This window comes from Phyllostomus discolor, chromosome 9 (genome assembly GCF_004126475.2).
Source record: "Phyllostomus discolor isolate MPI-MPIP mPhyDis1 chromosome 9, mPhyDis1.pri.v3, whole genome shotgun sequence".
Lineage (NCBI taxonomy): Eukaryota > Metazoa > Chordata > Mammalia > Chiroptera > Phyllostomidae > Phyllostomus > Phyllostomus discolor.
The window spans coordinates 31,587,965-31,605,715 of record NC_040911.2 but is presented as its reverse complement, the minus strand read 5'-3'; the positions used below and the strand labels follow the sequence as shown (position 1 = coordinate 31,605,715).

The 17,751-nt window shown below is 38.9% G+C and overlaps 1 protein-coding gene across 1 annotated transcript in view; it reads right to left on the bottom strand.

Moving 5' to 3' along the window:
• Positions 1–15,242, bottom strand: part of DSC3 (desmocollin 3) — a 46,233-nt gene extending 30,991 nt beyond the window's left edge. The window contains 3 exon segments of the mRNA XM_028524895.2: positions 268–464; positions 2,542–2,626; positions 14,863–15,242. Of these exon segments, the coding sequence (XP_028380696.2) occupies positions 268–464; positions 2,542–2,626; positions 14,863–14,928 (348 nt within the window). The 5' untranslated portion in view covers positions 14,929–15,242.
• Positions 15,243–17,751: the final 2,509 nt, after the last annotated feature.

Here is a 17,751-nt window from a genome sequence, read left to right as displayed (position 1 = left end):
CTGCCTCACAAAAGTCATTACTTAGACGTTAGGGGTAGAAGAAGCCTTCACAGAGGAAATGGCATTTAGATTTAACAAAGCAAAACCTCAGTTTTAGCCATAAGAAGTGGGGGTAGGGAGATGAGAGTAAACACAAGGTAAAAAAAAAAGAAGAGCAAAGGAAGGAAAAAATCCTGTTTATCCTTTGGTCCTCTTGGCAATTTTTTTTTAAAAAATATTTAAATGAAAAGAAAAGCATGCCTGAAAATGTCAGAGTGCTTAAAATACCTTCTGATGTTCCAGGAGCACAGGAATCTCCTTCTGGGTCTGTTTCCTCGTGTCAGAAAGCCGAATGGTGAATGACCTTTTCTCATCAGATAACATGACAGCGCTGGCTGTGTATACTGACCCGTCACCTAGAACTTTGAAATCAGGGTCACTTGACTGGATGAGGTCTGCAGACATGAGGCACTCTTGCAAATTAACTGCAAGTAAAAATTTCCATGTTGTAAAGTGGAAATATATGCAAAAAACGTGCTAAAATAATTTTACAATTATCTTCAAAATCATGAAGTAGAATGAAATAAACCAATCACATTGCATTTGCCGAATATCTTAATCAGTCTCTTTACATGTATTTTTTAAAAAGACAATTTTCTTTCAAATACCACTCAGCAGAAAGAAACAAGGAGCTCCTACCCTTCTCAACAACATGGATGGAACTGGAAAGTATTATGCTAAGTGAATTAAGCTAGGCAGTGAAAGACAAATACCATATGACCTCACCTATAAGTGGAACCTAATTAGCAAGACAAACTGCGAAGCAAAATATAGCCTGAGACATTGAAACCAACAACAAACTTGACAGTAACCAGAGGGGAGGGGAGGAGAGAGGGAAATAATGTGGGAAAGAAGGGAAAAGGTTGTAAATGAACATGTATTAGGGACCCATGAATGGAGCCAAAAGGGGTGGGATTGAGGGTTGGAGGTGGGCATGGGTAGGGCAGGGGAAAGTGCTGGTGGGAAAATGGAGACAACTGTTAAAAAAAAATTTTTAAAGTAAAAAAAAAAAAAACCCTTACATTGCTAAAGCAAAAAAAGACACAATTTTCTTTCAGTTAAAAAAAATAATTCTTGATTATATATTTGTATTAAATAGGATGCTTTAAAACTATGTGCTTCTAAAAGGCTTATGAAAATGATCTTCCTATAAAAGACATGTGTGTATAAAAGAGGTGTGTGTATCGCAGTGGTGACATAGCTGAGCTACACGCCCCCACACACACCTGAGTAAATAAATAAACAGAAAAGTTTCCTGAACAATAGAATCTGAATCTTTTAATGTACATCTGTCTTCAGTCCAAAGAGTGAGGCAGTGTAAGAGGTACGAAAACAGTCAAATAAAACAAATTTATCTAGGAATGCATTTCAGAGGCACTTTTCTGTTACACTCTTGCCTAACACCCCACCCCACCCAAATTTCACCCCCAGGTTGAAAATTCTCTTTGTGTTCCTAGTTTGCCAAACTCCCCACCAAAAATCCACCTGGGGTTTTCTCTCCCTGGGAATTTTGCCCTCTAATAAAGGGTAAGCAAATATAAATATCAATTTAAGTGTTTTATACTTATATGAAAATATCAAATCCATCCCATTTTTCAAACAGTCTGCTTTAGCAGAAACCAAACTGATAAATATTCACTTAAGTAATAATCTCTTAAAGAACCCATGGTATCCATGCATAGCATCTTCACTTTAACCCTAATCTGTCTCAGGTGGAAATGTCTAGTCAAATAGAAGTGAACATCTGTAGAGGTGATGGCCTATTTCTCTCACCTTCATGTTTTTAGCAGTTGATAATCTCTGGTCTATTTCCCAAGAAGAACACCCACGACCTCTCCTTACAACTTTTCCTTTCTTTCTTCCAATAGGAATAAAAGTGACATTTGTTTAATAAAATTGAATGAGGCACTATACCCAGAAATAGTACATACACTTTGTTGAAAAACTATTTTACCTCTCTGAGACAAGCTATGTGTCTTTTTTAAAAAATCACAACGCTTTCCTCCAATATTTCCTGCACTAGAGAAAAAGTGTGCCTGGACATAACTTCCTGCTGTTGAAAAGTTTGAGGTTTCCTAACTTCTCAGTGCGCAAATGACTAAATTCCATTTTGAATGGAGTGGTTAACCTTTATGTTTCTCAATGCAGCCAGTGCATTGTTAAGACCCTGCTCCGATTCTCTCAGCTCCTTATCTATTGTTCTCTAGTGCTAGGGTCCTAGAGCAATGAAAGAGTATGCTCTACTACATGTAATTCTTTATGTAATTTTAAACCCTCAAAGCATGAATGACTACAAAAACATAGCTTAGAACATTAGCACTAAAATAAACCACAGAATTAAATGAAGCTATCAAATCAGAAACATATATTTAAATTATCTTGAATTGTATCTAAGTACAAATAATCAGGCTAATTCCACAATGCAAAGGTTAGATAACCTTCCCTTCCCTATGCAGGTCAACTAAATTTCTATTTTAAAAACACTGTTTTGAAATTTCTCACCTCTGCCAACCATTTTGTCTGCCTCTAGTTTAGAAGGTATATTAAATATCACCTTTTGGCAGGCTTCACAAGCAAAACTGAAGACCTAGAATAAAAAAAAAGTTCACATAAATACAACAAAGAACAAAGTTTTAGTTACACAAGATAAATTCCAGAGATTTGTACAGCATAGTGATCATAGTTAACAATGCTGTATTGTATACTTAAAATTAAAATGATAACAATGAGGATGGGAGGAAACTTTTGGAAGCCATGGATATGTTTATGGTGCAGACTTCAGTGATGGCTTCACATGTATCTCATAGACGCATCGCCAAACTCATCGTTTCATAGTATGTGGATGGATACTTTCTGGAGAGACCTTGTATACTTATCTCCAAACTCATCATTAAATATGTACAGCTTTGCATATGTAAATCTTACCTCAATAAAGTGTTTTTTTAAATATGATAACAAAACTACACAATCATCTCAACAGATGTAAAGCAAGCAATTGACAAAATTCAACATCCACTTATGATTAAAAATGCTCAACAGACTAGGAATGGAAAGGAAGTTGCTCAACATGAGCAAGGGCACCTACAAAAACCAGCTACCATGGCACTCCCTGGGGCACTGCTTTCCTCCCACCTGGGGAACAGGACAGTGATGCCTGCTCTCACCACTTCTGTTCAACACTGTATGAAGCTTCTAGCCAGGGCAATTACAGAGACAAGGAAAATTAAAGGCACATTGAGAAAAGAAGTAAAATTGTCTCTATTTGCAGATGATAAGACCATGTGCATAGAAAATCCCAAGGAATCCACCAAAAGAAAATCCAAAATAACAAATGAGTTCAGCAATACTGCAGGATATAAGACCAAAGTACAAAAGTCAGTGTGCATTCCTGCACACTAGCAATGAAAAACCTGGAAACACGAGCAAACATGCCACTCAAAATAGATGTCCCATCTTCATGCATCAGAAGACACATTCCAAAACTACATCTACAGGTACAATGCAATCTCCATCAAAATTCCAAATCGCTTTTTTGCAGCAATTGACCATTCACCGTTATGGAAATGCAAGGGACCCAAAGACCCTAATAAACCTGAGAAAGAAGAACAAATTCGGAGGGCATTTTTCCAATTTCAAAACTTACTGCAAAGAAATAACAACCAAGACAGTTTGGTACTGGCATGAGGATAAAAATACAGATAGATGGAATAGAACTGAAATCCCAGATATAAGTGCTTTTATGTATGGATAGCTGATTTGGGGCAACAGCTTCAAGAAAGTTCAAGGGAAAAAGCCTTCAACCAATGGTGCTGAGACATTTTGATACTCTCATGCAAAAAAAAAAAAGAATTTGGACCCCTATTTTACACCATGCATAGATATTAACTCAATGTATCACAGACCTAACTGTAACTAAAAACTGGTGAAACTAAAAACTGAAGAGTAAATCTTCATGATTTGGGGTTAGGCAATGATTTCTTAAATATAACACCAAAAACATATAAATGATTAAAAAACTGGTAAATAGGACATAACTGAAAATAAATTTTGCTCTTCAAAAACTACCATAAAATGAAAATTAAACCTACAAAAAGTGAGAAAACATTTTCAAAATACATAACAATAAGAAATTAAAATAAAAATATATAAAGAAAGCTTATAATTCAATAATAAAAAGATAACAATATAAATGGGCAAAGAAAGTAAATAGATATTATCCTAAAAAGACAGACACATGGCCAATAAGCAGATGAAAAGATGTCCAATATCTTTTAGAAAGGCATTAGAAAAATGCGGACGTAAACCACGAGCACATAACTACTGGAGTGGCTAACATAAACCAGACAGAAAATAACAAACTTTGACAAAGATGTGGAAAAGCGGGAAACTTCACGCATTGCTGGGGGAAATGTAAAGTGGTGTAGCAACTTTAAAACAGTTTGGCAGTTTCTCAAAAAATCAAACATAAACTTAACATATGACCCAGCAACCTGACACCTACCCAAAATAAATGAAAACCTAGTCCACATAAAAACTGTACATGAATATTTAAAGCAGCAATTTTTATAATATTCAAAGGGGAAGGTTTGTCAAGCAACACGTTTAAAGGACACATGGACAAAGCCAAAGGAGGGAAGGACTGAGGGTGGAAGGTGAGGATGGGTGGGGCAGGGGGTAGTGTTAGGGGGAAATGGAGACAACTGTACTTGAACAATAAAAAATAATGGAAACTTTCAACTCACATGAACAAATCAACAGAAGGTTATATAGCCATAAAATGGAACACTATGCTGCTGTAAAAAAAAAAAAAAAATGCACTGCCCTGGCTGGTGTGGCTAAATTGGTTGGAGAGTCATCCAGTAACCAAAAGGTTTCAGGTTTGATTCCAAGGCACATGTCTAGGTTGCAGGTTCAATCCCTGGTCTGAGTGTGTATGGGAGGTAATCAGTCGATGATTTTCTTTTGCATTGAAGTTTTTTTGTCTCCCCCTCTTCCTTTCTCTCTCTCTCTCAAAACAATGAAAAAATGTCCTCGGGTGAGGATAAAAAAAATGTACTAATAGCTGCTACAATATGGATAACCTGAAAACCATTCTATTCAGTGGAAGAAACTAGGTACAAAGTAGTCCATGTTGTATGATATTATATAAAATGTCCAACAAGGCAAATATATAGAAAAGGAGAATATTAGTTGCCTGGGACTGGGTATAGGAATGGGAAATAGCTATAAAAGGGTATGAAGGGTTTTTGGGGGGTTTTTGGGTGATGGAAATGTTTTAAAATCAGATTTTGGTGATGATTATACATTCCGTAAGTTTGCTAAAACTTATTCAATTATATACTTAGCATGGGTGAATTTTATGGAATGTAAATTGTACCTTAACAATGCTATTTAAAACAAAAGGATCCATTGTCATTGGTATAAAAATGATTCTTTCCACACCCACCTCTATGAATTGGCAGTGATAGGCTCTTTCAAATTTAAAAATTCACATATGTAATGTCATCAAAATAAAACTGAATAATAACTACAAAAAAGTATCTTGTTTCTTATATATTCCAATATAAAATAGATTTCTTCACAAAATTAAAAGCTCTTAAGTCATGGTAACAGTTGTAAATACATATATATGCATAATCAAAATTCTTATACTAATATGCGCTCTTAATGTGGCGATACTTCTGTAATATCTATCTTGAATTAGTCAAGGTAAAAGAAAAAAATAGGGTCAACATTAATTTAAATAAAAACCCCAAAATCATGTTCAGAAAGTCATAATCAGATTGCTACAATTAAATAATAACTCATTTGCCCTTAGGAAAATTCAAACATGTTTATATGCTCAGTTGATTATTGTTCCTTAAGAATATAGTTGTTCTCTTGGGGTAAAAAACGGTCTTGTTCAATAGTGCAGCAATTGGACCAAATATAATTTCACTCCATAATTGGTGTTTTTCACTATCAAAAGAAAACAATGTTCAAATCTTTTAATCACAACTCTTTAAAGCATTTTAACTTAACTATGAAATATTTAAGTCAAATATAATAAAAGCTCATGTACACATCCAGCCTTTCAAAAAAATAAATTTTCTAATTTTTGTTTCATTTTTTTTAATTCAAATTTACAAATATGGTTAGAGGCCTACATTCCATTCCCTCCCTAGGGAATAGATTCCTCTAGGTTGATGTATATATTTCATGTGTAGGTTTTTATATTTTTAACATATATGCATTATATATGCACATGCCCTAAAAAGGCATGTCCAGAAAAAGTCCAGTCATTGTTAATGCAACAAGAATGTATTGCATGACATTGATGTAACCTGGCAGCCAAGGAGAGTGGACTGGAATGCCCACATGTGAACAATGATGACTTCACTGTACTAGTCAGTGGGAATGGTAGATGTTGTTGAGTGACAACGTGTATTGTGTGGCCATCACATTCAAAATGACTGAGCGAGTAGAGCAACGAATCTCCATCAAACATTACTCCATGGAAACTACTCAGATGATTCAAAAGGCTTTCAGGGAGGATGCAATGAGTGTAGCACTCATAAATAAAAGTGTGGCACAAACACTTCAAAAATGGTTGAGAATCTATTGAAAGTGATCCACGTTCTGGAAGACCTGAAACAAGCAGAACATCTGAGAACATTGAATGTGTATGGGCTGCAATCAACAAAGATCAGCAACTGACAGTGTAAGAACTAAAGCTGATCTGGGGATTCCAAAAACTACTGTGTCCAAGATTTTGATGCAGGATCTTGGCATGAAATGTGTTGTGGCAAAATTCATTCTGCAGCTTCTGCTACCAGAGCAGAAGGAACATTGTGCCATAGTTGCTAATGACTTGATTCAAACCACTACCAATGAACCCAATTTCCTCAAGAAGGTCATAACCAGAGAGGGATTATGGGTCTACAGCTGTAATCTGGAAATGAAGGCTCAGTCAACCCAGTGGAAGTTGCCTGGTTCTCCACACCCAAAGAAGAAATGACAAAGTTGCAGCAAGATCAAGACCATGTTATCAGTGTTTTCTATTGGGAAGGTGTTGTCTGTCACAAGTTGGCCCTCCAGGGCCACAATTAATGAGTACTACTTCAATCTTCTTCATCAGTTGAGAGATGCAATAGGACCAAAACGCCCACAGATATGGGCAACTGGTGATTGGCAGCTTCATCATAACACGCCCGCTCATGTATCACATCTCATGCAGAGGTTGTTGAGGAAACAACAAATCACCAGGTGACTCAACTCCCCTACACCCCAGATTTGGAGCCCTGCGACTTCTCACTTTTCCCCAAACTAAAATCACCTTTGAAATGGAAGAGACCTCAGACCATCGATGAGATTCAGGCAAATACCACAGGGAAGCTAATGGCAAGTGGGAGAACTCCATGAAGTCAAGGTGCCTACTTTGAAGGGGACTGAGGTTGTTGTCCTATGTTCAGTGTTCCCCGTAACTTGTATCTTCCTCAATAAGTGTCTCTATTTTTCACATTATGTGACTGGATACTTTCTGAAAGATGTCCATGTGCATCCTTTTGCATCTTGCTTTATTTCGCTCACAATATATTTAAGATTTTCCAATAATATACTACAGTTTATTTTGATCATTCTCTTATGATGGTAATTTAGATTATCATTTTGTTTTCCAGTTTTTCTATTACAAATGATACTGCAATGAACAGCCTTGATATGGCATACCTGCAGTGGAAACATAGGAGCATGTCCGAACTCAGTAACTTTTGCCAAGTTGTTCTCCAAAGTGCTAATAACAAGTTATATTTATGCCTCCAGATTATTAGACCTGTCCACTTCACAAATCCTCTACTATAATGAATTCTATAGGACATTAAAATTTTTGCCAATCTTACAGCTGTTGTTTTATTTTGGATTTTGTTAATCTCTGCTGATACTGAGCATTGTTTCCTGTGTTTATTTGCCATTTATCTTTGGGAAGTTGTCTATGCCTCTCTTTTAATGATTTCCATATTGTTTATCTTTTTTAAATTACTGTATTTTTTATTTGTAGGCATATATGGGTTGCTTTTTAACTCCTTTTTGTGATATCTTTTGATAAATAGTGCTTCCATATGAAAGTAATCAATTTTATTAATCATTTTTCCTGTTTATACTTTTGTATATTAATAACTGTTTCTCTGCTGTCATAAATATGTTATTCAATATTTGTAACTGTTACTTCCAAATTTTAAATCTCTTACCCAACTGGAATGTATTTTATATGTGATTCACTGTAACTATCTGATCTTATCTAAAAATTGTCAAGTTACTTCCAACTTTTAAATTTTTGTCCATCTGGAATGTATTTTATGTGTGATTCACTGTAACTATCTGATCATATCTTTTTACCATCCCTGAGTATGTCTTCCTTTCTTAACTAATGATAATGCCACATAAATTATATGAAAGGCTCCACAAATACAGAATTTATTTATTTTGAAATAAACATGTTTTCTCTCTGAATATGTTACTATGTTGCACATATTACTATGTTAAAATACAATAATAAACCATCTCAAGTGAAACCATCTTTCCACTCTTGTGATAAACCCTATAGGACATGATATTTTTTAACACATTATCGGTTTCATTTGCTGCTATTTACTTTACTATTTTAAATATATGTCCATAAATGAGATCAAGCTACTATTTTTCAACTTCATTCAATCTTCAAAAACTGATTCAACTTTTTTCTGCTCTTTGAAACAATTTTTATAAGCTATAAATTATCTGTTCCATATAATTATGGAAGAATTCACCTACCACAGGTCTGGGCCTGGTAGATGTATGCGAGTGTGTTTGGTTGGCTTCTAATTCAATATCTTTAATAGTTTTAAGTCTACATAGATTTCACATTCCTCCTTGCGTCAGTGTTGGTAATTTGTGTTTTGTTGGAAGTTGCCCATCTGTGTTTTCAAATTAACTGGAATAATTTATTAATATTAATATCTATTTTTAAAACATTTGTCTTCTTGATAACTATGCCTTCTTTTTGTTCTTAATATTTTTGATCTGGGCCTTCTCTATGTTTTACTTTCTCAATCATAGCAAGGTTTGTCCATACTTTTGAAGAAGAGCTTTTGGTTTTGTCTATCCTCTATTGTTTATTTGATTTTTAAAATGCTCTTTCTAAAACATAAATACAAAAGACTACATATTGCATAAATATGTATTTTAAAAAATAATAAAATGGCCCTGGCTGGTGTGGCTCAGCGGGCTGAGCCCCCAGACTGCAAACCAAAAGGTCACTGGTTGGATCCCAGTGAGGGCACAGACCTGGGTTGCAGGCCAGGTCCCCAGCTGGGGGCATATGAGAGGCAACCAATCGATGTTTTTCTCTCTCTCTCCCCACTCCTCTCTCTGAAAACAAATAAATAAAATCTTTAAAAAAAAAGAAGCAATAAAATGAAAACTAGGGTTTCACTTTCAAAGTTATGAAATAAAGCATTACCATTATTTGTAAGGCCTATCCCAAATGATTTTGCCAATTTTTGGCTTTTAAACATATGCAGTCTTATGCTTATTGTATATAATTAAATTTATTTACTCAAATTCTGTTTTTGAAACTTATCCATGCTGAGTATATAGCAGTAGTTCATTTTCATTGCTGTTTAGTACATCATTAGAAAGAATATAAAATTAGCCCTGACCAACGTGGCTCAGTTGGTTGAACGTCATGCCACAAAGTGAGAGACGGATGGCTGGATTCCCAGTCAGGGCACATGCCTGGGTTACAAGCAGTCCCTGGTTTGGGTGCATGCCAAAGGCAGCCAATCAATGTTTCTCTCGTGCATCAGTGTTTCTCTCCCTCTCTTCCCTTCCCTTCCCCTCTCTCCAAAAATAAGTAAATAAAATCATTAAAAAAGGAAATAATATAAAGATTCATTAATATAATTTTTAAAAGATGATACTCATATATAGATTTCACTTATGTTGTGCTTCTTGAAACTAAAAGTAATTTGATACCATATTTGTGGGGATTGAATATATTATTGAAAGTAAAGTAAAAAATGTAAAGGCATTATTAGATTAACAATGATGAACTAATGCCCTTTAAAGATATTTTAAAATAAATGTTATATAAAAGAGTACCCAATAAAAACTGCAACATATAAAAAGGCATTTTTAAAGATTGGTGAATTATGGATTGATTATTTGAGTTACAAAATATCTCTTTTAATGGAGAACCCTTTGGGGCAACTTTAAGTATCTGATTATAAAACCTAGAGCAGTAAGCAACTCTAAATCAAAATATAACAAATTAAATTTTAAAAAATAATAATATAAGTTACTATCTATTGTAATCTGGAAAAGTTGTTTTGGTTCATTTTATAGTATACCCAAATTTTATTAATTGTATAAAAAGCTTATCATATAAATCATTAAATCCTGATAGAAAAGTCCAGAGCCAGAAGGAAGGTGAAAACCAAAGAGATTACTTAAGATTGTTTTACTTATTTTACTGTTGTTCAATTTAACAGGGGATATACCAGGTAGGCTTTCTAAAGTGACACTCTTTTAACAAAGAAAAAGAAGCTTAAGTAACTGAAATCTATGGAATGTCTTAAAAATAAAGACATTGTCTTGACTGAGCATAACAGGAAATTTTAATTCATAAATTTTCCTATGGACACTGCCCTCTGCAAAGTGAAAATATCACTTTCCAAATTCTTATCACCTCAAAGGTAAATTGTAAGATTTACCTCTCTGCATTCCCAGTGCTGAGATCATTCTACTAATTTCCTTCTAACAAACTCTTAGTAAGACAGGATTCTACTTAAATGAAAAGTATGATTAACCACAAGTCACCTCAGGTGCCATATATGGAATAACAACTGTCAAGGAAATTACAAGACCGAAAAATGTGCTTTGTTTCAAAAGGTGTCATTCAGAAGGTGTTCTCCTTTTCAAAAGGTTACTGATAAAGCACTGATCTACATTTACCAAAACTTTGAATTCCTTAAACTTATGGGTTTAATATACACTAGTTCTCATCACTTCCTTTATTTGCCTTATGCTTTTTCACTAATGCAAAATATAATAGAAATTATTGTTTTTTATTTTAAAAGGCGAATATGTAAATCTTATTTAAAAAAGTCTGGTAAAGGACTCACATGACACATCAGTCTCCTTAATTAATGCTATAAAATCTGAAAAGGTAGAATGCCAATTTGTCAACATGGGTTTCAGGTGGAATTCATATAATCCAAGGGAAAATCCATGTTATGCCATAAACGAAAATTCTATTTTAGTTCCTTTTGAAGAAGATCCCTTTTAGCAAAATGAGAGATTAACTGTGTCCAAGTGTAACTAACCTAAAGCAGGTCCGGCTGCCTGTCACCATGAAAGCCAAATACTCAGAGGCAGGTGCTGATGTAAAGGGAAGTGGTTTATTCAGGTGCCCGCCACCTGGAAGATGGGGAACTCACGTCTCAAAACCCATCTCCACACAGAAGCTTTTACAAAGAGGGAGAAGTGAAACAGAACAAAGAGATCAAGGAAGGGGGTTGAAAATTTCTCTACGGGCAGAGGAGCACGCTCCATTCTGATCAGGCAAGTGATGGTCCGGTGTGCGTCATTCTGGTTTACTCATTCTGGCTTTGTATCATCCCAGCCTCACTCAGGCCATCCTGGCTTCCTGTCATCCCGACTCCAAGGTTGAAGGTCAGCCAATCTTTCAGAGCTGGTATGCCTAAAGGTTGACATCTGTATCTTTTGAAACCAGTTCCTAGAATTCTTATACAAATATGCTGTTCATCTATAAGCTACATATTAGTCAGAATCACCACTTACAGAGACAATGTTAAAAGAATGGTGGGGTGGGTTACAATTTCTCATCGTTACAATTTTCCATTGTTACACAAGTACATACTATTCATAATATATGATAACAATACAATTCCTAAAGTAGATTTGATAAGATGGACATGATTAAACACATATTTTAAAGAATCTCAGTATTGATAACTGACAGGAGACATATAAGCAATGGAGCTAATCATTTTTCACCACCCCTAACAATTTTTGTAATGTTAGGAATTCCCCCTTCCCTTTTTTTTTCTTTTCTTTGTTTGGGGGAGGGCAAGGAGGATCATCAGAAATTGTAACAGTTTAAAGTAGTAGAAGGGTGCAGAGTCAGGAGAAAAGTACAGATGGAAAGACCCCTGGACCCCTGACACAGCTGAGTGGGAAGGCTAACATGTTAAAAGTCTCAGTATTGTGTTCAAGACTTGCTGTGAAGAGATTTCACTTCAAACATGGGATTGGTTTTGAGAACTCCGCGAAGGTATCAATAAAATGAAAACTGGTTCTAAAATGTTATGCTTGTACTATTAGGCTGAAAAGTTGGTAATTAAGTGAGCCAAAAGGAAATGCAGATACAGTGTGCTCAGTAGGTCTTAATTTACCATCTGGACAGAAATTGAAGGCGTTTGTAAATGGAGGATTTTCAGTGAAAGAAATTATTCTATATACACTCTCCAGTATTACCGTTTAAAAACCTCCAGATATACTATGCAATCTAAACTTTAGAAAATTATTTTTTAAGTGTATCTAAACGAATGTCATATACTGGAGCTGATGCTATCTCTAGATTTGCAGGCACTTTCTTGCCTGGCCACTCCCCAGTACCCCGGCGCCGCCGGGACCGCGCCTGAAGCGCCGCGCCCTGCCCTCCAGCGAATAGAAATCTTCGTAACGCAGAACTTCGGCAGCTTCTTCTCACCCTGTCCCCATTCCTTTCTCAGAGAAAACACAAAACACTAAATTCATGCTTTTAAACAAAAAAAGCTTGAAACACTATCGATTACATCACAAAAGAACACACTTTGACGGCAGTTTCCATTTGTAAAGAGTTATATTACCGGCTCAGTTATTTTGGTGGAATAGTGGCCTGGCAGATCAGTGCGCGCGTTTTACAGTCTTTGTCCATAAATATATCTTAGATAATAACTATCAGTCCAATATTCATAACTCGTTGATTCAAAGAGAAAACAAAGCTTGGATCCGGTCTCCCTGCTTGGAGATGGAGGAGGAGCAACAATGCAAAATCATCCTAAACCCTAAGCCAAGCGCTGGCCTCTTGCTATCCGACCCCACGGATCCCCTGGGATGCAGAGAAGTCTGCGGTCTCCAGCCCCTTTCCATAGTACGTCCCCAATTGCATCCCTGGTCTCCACTGAAGTTCCCAGCGTAATGGCTCCGTCAGAGTTCCCAATTTTTCCCTTCATGTCTCCCAAATTCTAGGAAAGCAGTTTGGAACTTCCTCAGAAAACTAAAAATGGATCTGCCTTTTGACCCTGCAATTCCACTGCTGGGACTCTATCCTAAGAACACTAAAACACCAATACAAAAGAACCTTTGCACACCCATGTTCATAGCAGCACAATTTACAATAGCTAGGTGCTGGAAGCAACCTAGATGCCCATCAGTAAATGAATGGATCAAAAAACTATGGTACATTTACACAATGGAATTCTATGCAGCAGAAAGAGAGAAGGAGCTCCTACCCTTTGCAACAGCATGGATGGAACTGGAAAGCATTATGCTAAGCGAAACAAGCCAGGCAGTGAAAGACAAATACCACATGATATCACCTTTAACAGGAACCTAAACAACAAAACAAAACAAAACAAAAAACTAGCAAAATATAACCAAAGACACTGAAGTAGGGGATAGTCTGACAGTGGCCAGAGGGGAGAGAAGAGGGAATTTCAGGGGGGAATGGGTAGGGATTACAGGAACAAATTTGGAGGACACATGGACAAAAACTAGGGGGTGGGGGGTAATGGGGGGAAGGGGGGAGGGTTGGGGGGGTGGGCTGGAATGGGAGTAGGGGGGAGAAAACTGTACTTGAACAGTGATTAAAATAAAAAAAGAAAGAAAGAAAATTGTCCCTAACTTCCCCTCGAAGCAGATCTGGTCTTGGGTCGCAGGTTTCCCGGGCACAGGAGGCCCCAAGCAGGGCTTTGGGCTTGAGCAGTTCTCGCCGGAGCCAAACCTAAGACCCAGCCCCACGCCAGTCCCATCACCCTACCCACCCCGACTCTATCCTTTCTGCTTCACCCCAACTCACCCCTCAAACCAACGACCCCAACTTCAGTCCAAATCCAGCCTTCCCACCACCTCGCGCCCCAGGCACATTCCGTAACCCACATCACGTGGCTCTAGGTAGGAGGTGGACAGTATAAGCGAGCTGCTGAACACCCTTTGGGGAGACAAAACCAGCAAGCCGTTTCTCAGAGGTAACTTCTCGCCAGGACCCAGAAGCATGGCTCCAACGCCTCTAAGCACAAATGTCCCCATTCCAGATGACCCTAGGGTAGGGGAGAGCCCTAGAACTCCATCTCACGTCTGTATTTTGCTCTCCCTACGGGATCCTGGAATACCTAATCAAATACCCTTCCTCTCTCTCCACCCAAACGCGCCCAACCACCACCGCCAGCCCGGGAGCCCAGGGAAGTAGTGCGAACTTCAGCCCCCACCCAGCAGCGAAGCCGTGCGCCCCGAGCGCATCGAACCGGGAGCGCGACCCGCGTGATTCAAGCAATCGAACGCCGTGTCGCAAACAAAAAGTTCAGTCCCCAGTCTTACTTTCAAAGCGCATTTTCTATCCTCACCCCTCCGGGCCGGAATGTGGGCTGGCCCTTACCTCCAACATTGAGCTAAAGAGCGGTCAGCACCTTCCGGTCTACTTCGCTCCCTAACAGTCCCGCGGCGGGGACCAGGGCAGACCTACCCTCTTCCCCACCCTGGCTCCCGCCGGCTGCCTGCGCCATGCCGGCTCGGGCCCCCACTCACCACGAGGGTCAGCAGCAGGCTGCAGAGGGCTCCGCGCAGGGAGCTCAGGGATCCCGCGCCTGCCATCCCAGCGCGGGTTGGAAAGCCGAGAGCCAGAGCCCGGGAAGGTGCAGCAGTGCAGGAGGTACGTCGGTCACCTCAGCCTCTCTCAGCCTTAATTTCCTGGGAGCCTGCTAGTTTGTGAGATGGGATTGGACCCAGGAGACGCCGAGTCGCCCCTCCTTGTTATTTCTCAAGTTTTATCACTGCAGGAGCCTCGGGGAGGTGCCTGAGCCTGCTCATCCGCTTCCCAGTGGCAGCGCCAAGCGATCGCTTCTCGGGGAAGCGGTCCCACGAGCGGGTCCCTGCTGGCTCTCCCACGCCCCTCCTCTAACCCCCGGGCGCTACCGCCCCGCCTTCTCTGGCGCGGTCCTCGCCGCCCAGATTGTCTCCGGCGTCCTCCCTGCCAACGCTGCACTTCTGGTTCCCACTGCGGAACTCAAATCCGCCTGCAGGGATCCCTGTCCTGACAGAGGCGCTCCTGGATGCCAGGAATACTGATCCTCCTCCAACTCCTAACGAAGTTCTGGAAAATGTCTCCTGGTTAACGCAAAGTATATGTATCCTTTCTAAATTTGACCAGCATGATAACGGAAAGACAATTATCCTAAGTGTCATGAAGAAGCTGGCTTTTGGTATGCCAGAAACTAAAACCAAGTAAAAGAAATTCTGCGGACCATTTTTATCACCCAAAACATGAGTGATTACACTCAGAGCCGTGTCAATTTTTGTGGCCTTATATGAACCTTATAAGAAAAAAAAACATGCTTTTCTTATATGTAAATTATTGACTTAGTAATTACTTGATGATTGTACTGAGATGCCATTTTTCAGCTTACAGTAAAAGGCAAATTTACTACACAAAACCTCCTCTAAAGGAGGCTTACATATTCAATATTTGTCAACCAAGAAAAAAGGTTTAAACTTGTAATAAAGAATAAAAAGCACATATTTGAGCAAAAAATTATTGCAGCCTGAGAAAAGCAGATTCAGGTAACAACGCAAAACAGTGCTCTGGAAAGAACAAGGTAAGGCCAGGTTTATGAAGGCAGACACCACACAGTGGCATTCTTTCATGCAAGTGAAGCATTTCTGGCTAGGTTAACAGGGACTAGTTAGTTCCAATACCCAAAACCAGGGAGGTAAAAACTATAAGGAGGAGGTCAAGTCCATGTGTGTCCATCGTTGATCCAGGATGTTGATGGCTCAGCTTTGAGCCATCTGTTTAACAACAGGTGTAGCAACTTAACAGCTGTTGAGAACTGAGGCACAAGATGTGCATAGACCCTGACTCTCTTAACAATGCTTAGGCCATTTTATTTGCTTTCATTATCTCATTCAGCAAACATGTGTCAGGGCCCAAAGTCACCCAGGCAATGTAAGGGGCTGGAGGAAAGGAAATATACAAACCCCACGTCCTGCCCAAAATAATTCCAGTTCTAAAAGGGAATAAAGACGATTGTCATGACCACTATGCTAAACTTTTTAATATACAGGTAGCTTGCAACACAAGGGGCATAGTCCTTTATGTCTCTCTAGGCTGAATTTTGTGGCTTTTAAATCATCATCTGCTGCATTCAGACGGAGCTCCTTCTTAGATGTGTGGCTGCTCCTCAAAGTCCATGTGCAAGTTCCAAGGTCAGAGCTCTCAACTAGACCAGGTTCATCCCGGAAGGTGCCATGGCCTTCAGTCATCCCATTCTAGTCACTTCAGTGGGCTCATTGTCTAACTTCTTGGGCTTCCCTGAAACTCAAAGGCCTCAGCTCAGGATTCAGACATTAAGTACAGCTTTTCTGTCCCATCTCTGAAATGTTCAAGGCACCCGTCAGAGATTCTGTCACACCTCTGGAGGTCTCTGTGTGGAAGAGCTCTTCCACTCTCAGACAAAGCTTTCTGAATTTCTCCACTCCAACCATTGTCACCTCGCATGCTGTAAACCTTCACCTTCACCCACAACCGGAGGGAAAGCCTCTCAAAGCCACTCTGGCCCCAACCAGCCTTCAGGAACACAGGAGGATTATATCTTTCCCATAACAGAAGTGATACTGGGAACTAAAGTGTGCTCCCTCAAACTCCAAAATTGAAGCCTGAACCACCAATATGACTGCATTTGGAGACAGGGCCTATAAGAACGTAATCAAAGTTAAATGAGGTCATAATGGTGCAGTTCTGATCTGATGGGATTAGTGTCCTAATGACAAGAGACACCAGAAAACAAAGACCTGATCCACCACCCCCACCACCCCCATCCCCTGCTTCTTCCCACCCTCTGTCTCATGTGTGGACACCTAGAGAAGGCAGCTTTGTTCAGTGGAGGGAGAAAGCTCTCATTAAAAAACAAATCACCCAGCACCTTGACTTTGGGCTGTCAGCCTCTGAACTGAGACATAATCCTTGAGTAAGACCCAACAGGAAAAAAAGGGAAAGGCAACAACAACAGCACTAGCAAATCTACAGAGTCTCACGAGGAGTTTCCACACAGTGGAAGCAAAAAGAAGTTCCTTCAGAACCAGCGGACAAAACTCCTGTGGCTAGGAATCTGGGTAGAAAAACAGGCCCGTGACAAACCAGGCAGAGTAGTGAAATTTTATCCTGGAAAACATGAAAGATCATCCACTCAATCTATAAAAAGGGTTACTAAGTCCAGTTACAGAATTATCACTCTTGGTGAGCTAATGAACTTGATTTCATAATGAACCGGTTTAAGCTTCGATGCTTTGCTACTTAAGCTTTGTTTTCCCCTAATACTTAAGGAATAAAACTCTTCGGAATGTTTGTCTTCATTCTAGTTCTCAGTAACTTCAAATGTATCTACTAGAGTGAGTCCGACCTGATTATTACTGTCCTCC